Source organism: Pomacea canaliculata, linkage group LG10 (assembly GCF_003073045.1).
Source record: "Pomacea canaliculata isolate SZHN2017 linkage group LG10, ASM307304v1, whole genome shotgun sequence".
Lineage (NCBI taxonomy): Eukaryota > Metazoa > Mollusca > Gastropoda > Architaenioglossa > Ampullariidae > Pomacea > Pomacea canaliculata.
The window spans coordinates 20,683,380-20,694,592 of record NC_037599.1 but is presented as its reverse complement, the minus strand read 5'-3'; the positions used below and the strand labels follow the sequence as shown (position 1 = coordinate 20,694,592).

Below are 11,213 nucleotides of genomic sequence, written 5' to 3'. Positions count from 1 at the left end.
AAATATTTAAAGAAGATCCAAACGAAAATTAAAAATTATCATTAAACAACGACACTAATATTCACACTTCCGGTATCGATAAGCAAGATGGCTGGTCATACAGCAGGCGAACCGCTGGAATGTTATAGTGTAAGTGGTTTTCTTGTCAGCATAGATATTAATCAATTTATATTGAATGCAAAGCACTCTTATGGAAAGTTTTGGTTTTAAAACTTTTGCCAACTAAGCTGCTTTGAATGATTAGCCATATAGAGTTTTAATGCGCTCTAAAGTTAATAGCTAACCATCGGGAAGAGACAAGTCCAAACCTCAAGGTCCACACCCTATAAGAATTAATCTGCAGTAGACCTGACCCCTCGATTTTAGGCCATTAGAAAAGCATTACAGTGTTGTAAATGCGCGATCTTAAAGCAGCAAATTTACCGAAATAACTGAATTGAACATTGTAATGCGAATATGGCAATGGTAAGCGTAATGTGGGCAACGTTGTCTTATTCTAATGTTTATAGACAGGATCAGACAGTAACTGCCTTTGAGTTTCATACTAGACTTTGATCTCTACTGTCAGGTCTTCAAATTTTCTTCTGGTCAGGTTTTCCTCCTTTGTTTTTTGCGATATTTGCTTTTTTGTTTTTGGTTAGGAGTGGGTAGGTAAGTGCATGCATGCTGATTACCTTTTAAACATATATTCATTCAGATGAGCTCATATGCTAAGGGTACCTTCGTCTCATACCAGAATAAAAAAGATTTGATTTGAAAAAAATTGGCTGTGCAGACTCAACATGGTGCTTTCAGATTCCCATAGTGCTAGAGAAAGAACCAGACATAGATATACAAGGTAATCCAGTATATGAACCAGATGGAAAACAGCGCTACAGGTGTGGTTTCCGCATTGGAGGAGGTATTGATCAAGACCCTTCCCAGAGCCCCCAGGGATATCCAGACAAGGTGCTCACTTTGTTGTTTTTATATGATCTGTTTTAGTATCATAATGAAATAGAATCATAGTAATTAAGTAAACCCATGTTAGTTGTTTGCTTTGTGTATACTTTGAGGAGTAAAAACAAAAATAGTGTTACCCTGTAATGATCACCGATGTCTAGGCATTTGTCACCGACTTGGTATAGTCTACAAATGTATAGGTTTTAAAGGTCGAATTTAAAGCTTATGGCAGGGAAGGACCAAGGCAGGGAGGTGAAGAGCACACATTGCTGGTAACCCTAGAATTCTTTCTTCATCAGTTACTTTTATCTAGCCTGATGAGTACCTTGACCTTCCTCGGTAAGGTCTAATCCATTCTTTCCCACCATACAAGGAAAATTCAGCTTTTAAGCCACATATATATAGATGGTCATTCATATGATAAAGAATTAACAGATTTCTTTGTATTAATGATTGTTTATAGTCAGTTAGGAATGCCCAGATGTCTGTGACTATTACACTCCTATCTCCCATTCTTTAGCAGTGACCTGTTTATTTTAGAATGGCATCTGCATGACCTGTATTTTCTCACAGGGCATCTGTGTGATGTCTTCTGTCACAGGCATCTGTGTGATGTCTTCTTTCACAGGGTATCTGCATGACCTGATTTCTTTGCAGGGTATCTATGTGACCTATATCATGAAGGGAGCCCAGCAGCAAGGTGTGGGCTTCAGCTCCATGACAAAATCTTACAGGTACATGAGGGCTGTGTGTGGGTAGTGTGTGTACTTGTACATGTGCATGTACCAATTGTCATAAACAGACCAGACACTGCTATGGTGCTAAAGGAGTAAACAAGAACTTGAATAATTGTCATCAATGACAGCAGCCAGCCTCCAATAAAATATTGATATGTTTGTATCTTTTAGCTGCTTTCTTGCTCTGGCCTTTTACAATTTTTGGTCTGTCAGTATTCTTTTTTTCTGCTGTTTTTTTTTTTTTCTTCCTCCCTTCCTCCGTGTGTGAATATGTTTGCATGTGTTTTCATGCACCCATGCTTGTGTGTATGAGAGAGTGAGTGATAGACAATTTTTGTGTCCGATTTTATAATAATACTTTTATTTCCAGCTGAATGGCAAGGATTTCACAGTTGTGACTCACAAGCAAGCAGTAGAGAATATCCGCAAGAAGCCAGTGTTAAAAATGCTAGTGTACCGCAAGGGAATGCCACAGCTGCAGAAGGGGCCTGGCCACCTACAGACACAGTTCCAGGCATATGCCCCACAGCACTACCAGCAGCCCCAGTATCAGCAGCAGTACTGATGGGTCATTAGCTGATCAATAGCAGGTAGAGGAATGTACTGCCACATGGGAATGCAATTCACTTAAATTGGCCATTGACTGTTGAGGATGAAAACTGCATAAGATTACAATCTGTCCTTTCGCCTAGGTCTTTAGTTGGTGTGATTTGAGTGAGGTTTCTGAAGCATTTTACCATCAGATTTCATGGAAAGGGAGTCATGAAAAGAAGACTCAAGTCTTATTACTGTTTACTTTAGGATAGTTATATAGGATTGCATATAAACATCTGTTAAGAGACCAGTATAGTAAGAATACAGTAGAAACTGATGCTGATTAAAAGTGGGGCCTGTACAGGGAAGTTTCTGCATTGAAGCAGTCTTACCTCGTATTTTTTGTACATCAGGCATCATAGGAGCTTAGGGTTTACTCCCAGAAACGATTCTGGACATTAACTTGCATAGATATATGTTGAGTGCATTTTTCAGCAGATGCTCACTTAGACACATAAATACAAATGAGAGAAAAATATGCTTGATGAAATAGAGGCAGTGTGATTTATCATTTCCTATAAGGGGCATTTCTTGCGTTTGGCTATTTTTGTGCTTTTTACCCCCTCAGAATTTAACTTCTTTTTTCTGTTTCATTTTTTCCTTCCTTTTAGTTTGTGAAGATGAAAATATGAGGAGAGGCCAAGTTAGCCATTCTGTTTTTTACTTGTTTCATTTTGCCCCTATTTTTTCACTTGGGATGACCTCATTTCTTAACCTACCGATAGTTCTTGCTTGGAGCATTCCACACACTTCTGCGTAAATTGATTTTATCTATGTAACGCAGTTTTTACATAAAATGTTACATACATTTGCTTCTATCTATCCACTTCACTTACACTATACATTAAAGACATTTTTAAACACCTTTGATCAAGTCATAAAATGTGGTAAAATGCAGACATTTATACTGCTGTAATCAACAGATTTGTTAAATGAAATTATCTGCTTTGCACACAGAATTTTTATAATATTTCGAATGCATATTTCTTTCAGAATTTTTGCATATAGTCAAATTTTCATAATCCAAATTTATGCGAAGGGAGAACTGTCTTACATTGACCTGTTGGCTGTTCAAAATTCTTTTGAGTTCGCTACTATCAGTATCAGGATACTGTGTAGCTGTACTGACAAAACTTCAGTTTGCACAGAATACAGACAAGCACACTGGCTCTTACAAACAAGACATCCAAGCTTTTCAAAACCCCTCTCCTGTGCATGTTTTTATGGTGTATTTTCATGGTTCTTGAGTACACAATTTCTCAAATTTGGTACCAGGGAAAAATTTTCCTCTGAATGTAGTTTGATGGAACTTTTATCATAGATGCCCTTGTAAAAGTGATAAAAAAAATGATGAGTAAAAGTTATTTACAATATCATCAAATTCTTTTAAAAAGTATTAGTCATTTAAGCTCTGTGTATGTAAACTGTAGCTATTACATAAAAAGAGAAAAATTGTGGTGAGAATTTAACATTGGTACCTAAGTCTTTCAGATATCATCTGTGTGTTTTTCAAATAGATATATTACTTGTAATGAACCCCATTGTAGACCTCTCCTTGTTCTGTACCACCCATCTTCAGCTTGGTGTCAGGACAAAGTATCTTAATCTTAGCAGTCATTTATTAGCCTACTACTGGTCTCACATTCCAGGCTTTTGCATCTTCACAGAGCAGTAGGTGTACGGATGGAAAAAAATCAAACTTTCCTCATCACCCTTTGTGAAGCAATGCTGCTTGATTTTCAGCGACTGGTGCTTTGACATAGGTACCAGTTCTGTCGGTCTTTCCTCGCCAAAAGTAACTACAAGCTTCAGTGTGTTATGTGCCTTTTATCATTCTGAAATGCTGAAGTGAGAGGTTTTGAGTGATTTTTTTTTTTTTTGGTGGGGGAACAGTTGGCAAATAGTATATTTACTAAAATAGTATTAATTCAGCTAATAATAAACATTGGTGTAGTTTGTTGTGGCACACTGACATATCTTGAGATAAAAAACCAGAATAGCTTAAACAGGTCTTTGTTTTGATGTGAAACAAAGCATCTTTTATGTTGTACTTTTATTAAAAAAGAGCTATTTAGGCAAAATTTAAAAGCTGCAAGAGTTTTAACTTGCTGGGTATAGTGACTGTCAATTCTTCTAACAATTCATGTTGACACTATGTGTTTGCCAATGTGAGCAATGGAGGTGCTCTTTGTGCATGGATGATGCGATTTTTTGTAAGTGCATCCTATTTTGTCAGTGCTTTTTCTTCTTCTAGTCAAGACCCCATAACCTGATGTAGGGCTATTTATTGAAATGCTTTTAGTTTGTTACAGGGTTTCGTTCTCTTCTTTGATTTTTTTAAAACTTAAGTAAGAGGGCTTCTTCTTTTGTCTTAACAAGTTAACTTTTTCTACCATTTGTTTTTAAATAAACACTCTCAATCCTCCTTTTCTGTGTACACAGACTTCCCGTAATACATGTCAAATTTAAGCAACAGGGTTTTCCCAAAAAATGTGATTTTCTTATTGGGAACATGGAAAATGTACAGTTTTTCTTTTGGTATTAATCTTTTGCAGATGGTGCTAGAATTTTAGGGAGAAACTGAAGACTCAAAAATTTGTATTTGTTACTTTATGATAATCAGAATCTCATTTAACATTGATGAAAAACAATTTTCACTTGTTTTATTTTTTATTTTCTTATTGTAGTTTTCTACAATGAATATTTTCATGTTTTCTTCAGTTTTTCCCCTGTAATTAGGATAAGTGATCTTACCAGAATTTACTTGCCCATTTACTTTATTAAAAACAATTTGCCTTTTTTTTTTTTTTTGGTTAAGAGTACATACTGGTTGTCTAGTTGTCTTTCGTTTTCTGCAAAGATGATTAGGTTATGGTTGTGATGTGCTGAAATTGCAGAAAGTTCCCAGGAGGTGACTTGTCAAAAACTCTTTACTGTTCACTTGAGTATGTAAAATTGAAAACCATTGCAAATGAACAAGAAATTGTGAAGCACAACCTATTTTGTGCTCACGTGATTGTGAAAAGTTAAATAGTATCATGTGCTGTTAGTCAAAAGTTTTAAACAAGCTGATTCTAAAAAGAATTTCTTAGCTGGTTAGCCAGCAGGGTTGACCCTTGGTGAAATATTGTGACATTTTTTTGTTTTTTGTAAAGAGTATGATAGGTGATTAAATATTTTTCTGTCAGGTAGTGAGTGAAATGACTTGACAAGTTTTGTGACCTGTAACTGGTCTGGTGTGTTGGCAGTTATTCTGAGCCCATGTTCCATGTGATTGTCTTTTGATTCACATCTTTGTCTCCACCCCCTCCATTGGTCAGTTGCATGTTTTAGAGATCATGGAGCATACCATTGCAGAAACACTTTTAACGAAAATGCTTCACGGGCAAAAGGACCTCATTTTTTTGTGAAAGTCAGCTTAGGCCTACATTCCTTCTGATCATCTTCATTTTTCAAAGTCCTAATTGATTTTTTTCTTTGTAATGATGTTTCAGTGTATGTCGCATATGACTGGTGTTTATGCTTGTTTTTCAACCTGTCACAATGAGTAGCAGATTTATTACTGTATATATCTCTATGTATTATATATACACTTTTTTCCCTAGCATTCCTTGCAAGAACAACAAAAGGAAGAGAATGATAGCAATGGGAGATAACTGATGTTTAGAATTTAGGCTTTCAGTCAAATGAGGATATAGCATAAATATTTTTGCAACTCTAAGGCAACGTTCTTTAGATAATTTTCCCCAGGTAAGAAAGCCATTTTGTTAAAAAAAAAATACACTTACAGATATGTGGATGTAGGCAAGAAGGCTATCAGAAGGGCTTTAAATTCATAATCGAAGACATTTTCACACCTTTAAATTTAAACAAGGAGGCTGGTGTTTTGTACATGTTTTGCTATAATAAAGCCTTTGCAGCATGCATCTTTTGTAGTCATGTGAAAATGCTTTGATTTCTGCACATCATACGTTTTTTACTTTTTTATTACTTTTTTTACGTCAGTAATATATTTTTGCATCTCATGTATTTTATTGACACTCAGTCTACCACTATAAAAGATCATCTTATTTTTAACTTTTCCTCAGAATTGTTAAAAGCAACATTGCTTCACAGGTTGCATCCAGTTTCTTTAACAACTTCATTTCAAGAGAGCCATATCTTTGAGTAATTATTGGTAGGACACTTGAAGGACTTACTGCTGTTGACAATAAAGGGCAGAATCTGACTTCTGCAGACCTAATCCATTTTCTGGCTAGCTATGTGCAGGATCAGATATTGTATGATTTAGAGACTGAAAGCTTGGACTTTTTCTTCTTGCCTATGTTAGATTTAATTATTTGTTGATTTATTCAATAACTTTAAGGTTACTTTGTTGCATTCTTGTTTATTCATTTGTTTATTTATTCATTCTTAACTGTGAAACATAGTACAGTATTCTTGTTCATGAAAAATACTTAATGCATAATTAGGTTAAAGGAGTGTTCTGTGAGTTCAGTGCTGCTTGGTACCTTTGCTAAATTTCAACGTCACATAATTATTTATGAGTGTTTAAACAAAGTCATTTTAACAGTTCATTTCACAAGGTCATTTTAACATTGTATATTGTGTATCCATCTAGCCTTTGTAACAGCAAACTGTCGGAGACATTAGAAACACTTTTGGATGAAACACTCATTGACCTTGATTTTCTGCTCTGGAATGATCTCTTTACATGAGCCACATTGAGCACTCTTTGATGAAAAATTTGTTATCAGTTTTCTGGTCTTTTATTTCTAGAACTTTCTTTTGTTAGACATTACTACTTTTGGGGAATACCAGTTGCACACTTTAGGCTTGAGCTTCTGTCATGGATTTTTATAGCGACTTTCATGAAGAATGTCCTGTTCAGTAGAGGTTTCAAAAATAGTTATTTGAATCCTCTACTTTTCCTGATTAATGTATTTCCGTTTGATGCTAGATTAAGAGCAAGGAGAAGATGCTGTCAATGTATATAGTTAAGTAATATTTACATGCAGACCAGAACAGCTCATGGTTATGTACTGTTTACTATCAACTGTCATGGCCATCGTATATTTTTGACACAGTGACTATTTTGAATGTGCAGGCACAAATTGTGTAATTTTTTTGTGTGCTTAATTTCGTTGTATTTTTTTTTCATAGATGATCCATACCGATGGTTTTGTAATTTGAGGTGAGCTGTATGAACAACAACAACAAAAATATATAAACTGGTTTACACAACATCAGGGAAAGTTTTTTTTTTTTTTTTTTTAAGGCTGGGTTTTAGTGCGGTATTGAGTGAACAACGAGCAAAGATCTTTCAAAACTAGCCACAGGAGTGAGAGGTATTTGAAAATCTAGTTTCTGCCTTCAGGTGTCTCAGCGTATTTTGAAAGGAAAGGAGGTCTGGTTTTACTTCTGGTTACTGTCAAAATCAGGCTGTGGATATACCAGAGCTAATACTTTTCCATGTTCAAAAGAGTGCTGGCTGTGATGACTTGTATATGTGGCCAGCCTACTTTGTGCTGGTAGGGTTGTGTGACAGTTCACAACTACTTTGTACATATCTGTACATTGCGGACTGTTTGGTGTTTTACCTCCTTTTGTTTTGATTAGTTTTCATTTTTTTCTTATTCTCATTTCAGCATAATCTATGTGCATAGTCTCTCAGTGACTGATCAATGTCATTTTGCTCTGATGCAGGTCCTGCTTCACCTGCTGCTGACATCGTGCCATTCTTGTTTATTCCCCAAACCTTCTCCCTCTGCTGTGTTCTACCTTTCTTCTAATTGTAAACCTTTTCTCAGCAAGCTCCTCCTTGTCCTTTTTTTAGAATTTCTTTCCACAGCATTTTAGGTTATGGACTTTTGAGAAAGGCTTGAGTAAACTGGTAGTGGAACTCATTTGACAAAACCCAATTGTTGTGAATGAACTGGTACAACATTTTCGCAAAGCGGCCAGTGGTTACAGTTAAATGGTTTCTTTAGTGAAGATCTGGATGGCATGGCAGTCTACAAATAACTGAGCTGTTATAACTTTCTCAGCTTGCCTGAATAATGGAGCCGTAATGCTTACCATGGCTCATTTCCTATGAAATTGTTATGACTTCATTTTTACAGGCCGTTCTGGGGATTCTTAATTTTGTCGTACCCTAGCTTAATAACTAGAGTTTTAGGAGACAAATCACTAAAGTTGACCTAATGTAGCTTAAGAAGAATCACTAACACTGATAGTAATATGGCTAGGAAGTACAGCAAACAATCTTCTTGCCATATATATAATGGAGACAGATCTTTTTTGAGGATAAAATTGTTGGCATTTCAAGAGGGGGATTTGCTGTATGCTTTCTTATTTGAATGTACATATATAGAATTATTTTTGGAGGTGCACATGATAATTATTTCAGTTTACTGATTCATACTTTCTAGGTTGATAAGAGTTGTTTTTCCTTTTCTTCAAGATGAGTGCCACTGAAGTATTTTCTTGTTTGATACTCTGCTAGTACCAAGCAGATTGGTTATGAGTGCCAAGAACTGAAAGATGTTAGGGTGTGTGCTGATCTATCACAGTGTCTTGAGGCATTTTCAGTGCAGACCTGGGTTGTATGGCCATTCAAATCTCTTTCCCCCCAAAACATAAAAGTGCATAAATTTCAGAGAGTGAGTGAACCATGTGTGTACTTTTATGCATGGAAAATGTATGTGTATGCAAACTCTGATGCACAAAACCTGTGAGTGGAGCAGAAAGGAAAAAGAAGATATTACAGAATGTTTTGCTAACTGCATAGCAGAATGTTAGCAAAATGTGCACTGAAGCACACAACATTATGGGAGAGTGCATTTTACAGTATTCTAAGCCCTTTTAAATGACAGGGGACCACTATATACCTAACAGAAGGACACCTTAGGGTGTACATAACTACACAGGCATGCTGCCCTTACTATGGCTTTGTGCTGCAAGAACAATGTGCTGTGTAGTGATGCCCAGTGTGTATGCACACTGCCAGGCTGGCTAGATTATTTGGTTTTGATGTTGAATGTTGTTTATGTATGATTGTTGTATTTTATTTGTTAATTCGTTGAATATATATTAGTTTTTTTAATAATCGTTTAAGCCAGTTCTTTTCTAATAGAGATTTTAAAAATTGTTAATTTCCTTGTGCGAGCGTAATTATATTTTTGGAGAAAAATAGATAAATTAGTTTTAAGGTACATGGATAAGTACATTAATATGCTTTGATGAGTAAAATGACTTTTTCTGACAAATTTATTATTGGATGTCAGTTTTGGGGCTTTTGCAGCATAATATGTACCAAGATGTAGATTCACAACTGCTTGTGCATATTCAAAGCTGATTCAATTTGAGCAGGTCATGTTGTCCTGACCATTGTATGCATTATGCATGCCATTAGCAGTGACCAGTTTGTGTTAAAGACTATATGACAAAGGTAACGAAATATAGTAGAGTTTATAGATCATCATGTAAGATTTTTGTAAGTTGTACAATGCACATGGCATATGTGCATAACCTCTGAAGTACAATTAATAACATGCTCATTGCTGCAGGATGTTTGTGTCCAAAGCATAGTATATCAGACTTGCTGGAGAGGTTCTGTGGTAAGGTATTCTCGATTGTAAAACAGCAAGTCACTGATTTGAGGCCTGCTTGGGCCTGCTGCCAGAAAACTATCCTGGTCCACCCAGCAGCTGTCTAGCAGAAATGGCACCTGCTTTATCACAGCTATAACTTCGATCGTGTTAAAAGCTGCTTACTGGCTAATTCTGAGGCTCAGGGTTAGCATTGAAACAGTGGCCTTAAAGCATATTGCTGGCAGGTAAACAGATGCTGCTGATTATTAGGCCTCCAGGCTTAAACTTTCTCGTAAATATGCTGTCCTTTGGAATTGGGTCATAATATCGACCATGCGTCCTAATTGTAGTGTCTTTTTATTGTAATTCATAAGAGTTGAAAATTGGTCATATGCTGGTGTCTGCAAGTAACAGACTAATTTCTAAAGTCCTGAACTGCCAGCAACAGCAGTATGTATGGAATGAAATTTTTTTAAAACAGAAAGATTGATTGTTCTGGTTCACTTGAGTGCATGCAGTTTGCGGGTTGGCATGGTAAAAGCATTCATATCATTAGACTTTTTTTTAAGCCAGCTTCATGTAGTTGCTATTGTCACTGTCTTCACTTTCTCGGAATTTATTACGTTTGTCAATAACCATGAATGTACATGTGTCTGGCAGTTTCCAGAGAATGTCAGCTTTCCAAAACCTTATCTCAGCTTAAATGACATTTTCTCAAGGCAGTTACAGAAACTGAGGATTCAAGGGTGAATTAGAAAGATGACTTCCCTGTTAGCTTTTTGTCAGCATTATTTTGTACAGAGCTGGAAATGGCTTGCCAATCTGAGACATTTGAATGACTGGGATTTGAGCTTGTTATGTATGCTGGTGTTGATCACCACATTATAGGTCTTTTCAAAAGACTAATTTTACTGTAAATTCCAGTTAATTTTTTGGGTGGCGCTTTTGATGACTTATTCAGAAAAATGTAGATTTTTTTCATTGGTAGGAGACTGGATGATCAGATACAGAGAAACATTTGACTGTTTGAGCACAGTGTCTTTCATTTGTGAAAAGTGTATTTTGTGAATATTGTTCTTTTGCGGTAGAAAGGCAGCAAGCAAATGAGAATGTGCAAATGAAAAAGACAGTTGTCACTCTAATATTCTAAAACTTTGCAATTCTCGCTTTACTAGTTCAAATCCTACAGCTCAGCTACAACATTCCTCTGAAATCCATCATCTCTCTGTGCAGTAGGCGTGTGTGCATGTGCAATCATTTACATTCACATAAACGGATATTTTGACTGACAGTACCATGTCCCAAAGTGCACCAAAGATGACAGTTTCCACAATGGCAAGATATTGCT

General features: G+C 36.1%; 1 protein-coding gene across 1 annotated transcript; it reads left to right on the top strand.

The window, feature by feature from the left end:
• The first annotated feature begins 78 nt into the window (after window positions 1-78).
• LOC112573262 (uncharacterized protein C45G9.7-like) lies at window positions 79-10,920 on the top strand. The gene is given in 5 exon segments (XM_025253466.1): window positions 79-129; window positions 796-948; window positions 1,600-1,615; window positions 1,618-1,676; window positions 2,050-10,920. Coding segments are annotated over 5 exon segments (465 nt in total). The 5' UTR covers window positions 79-87; the 3' UTR covers window positions 2,245-10,920.
• Window positions 10,921-11,213: the final 293 nt, after the last annotated feature.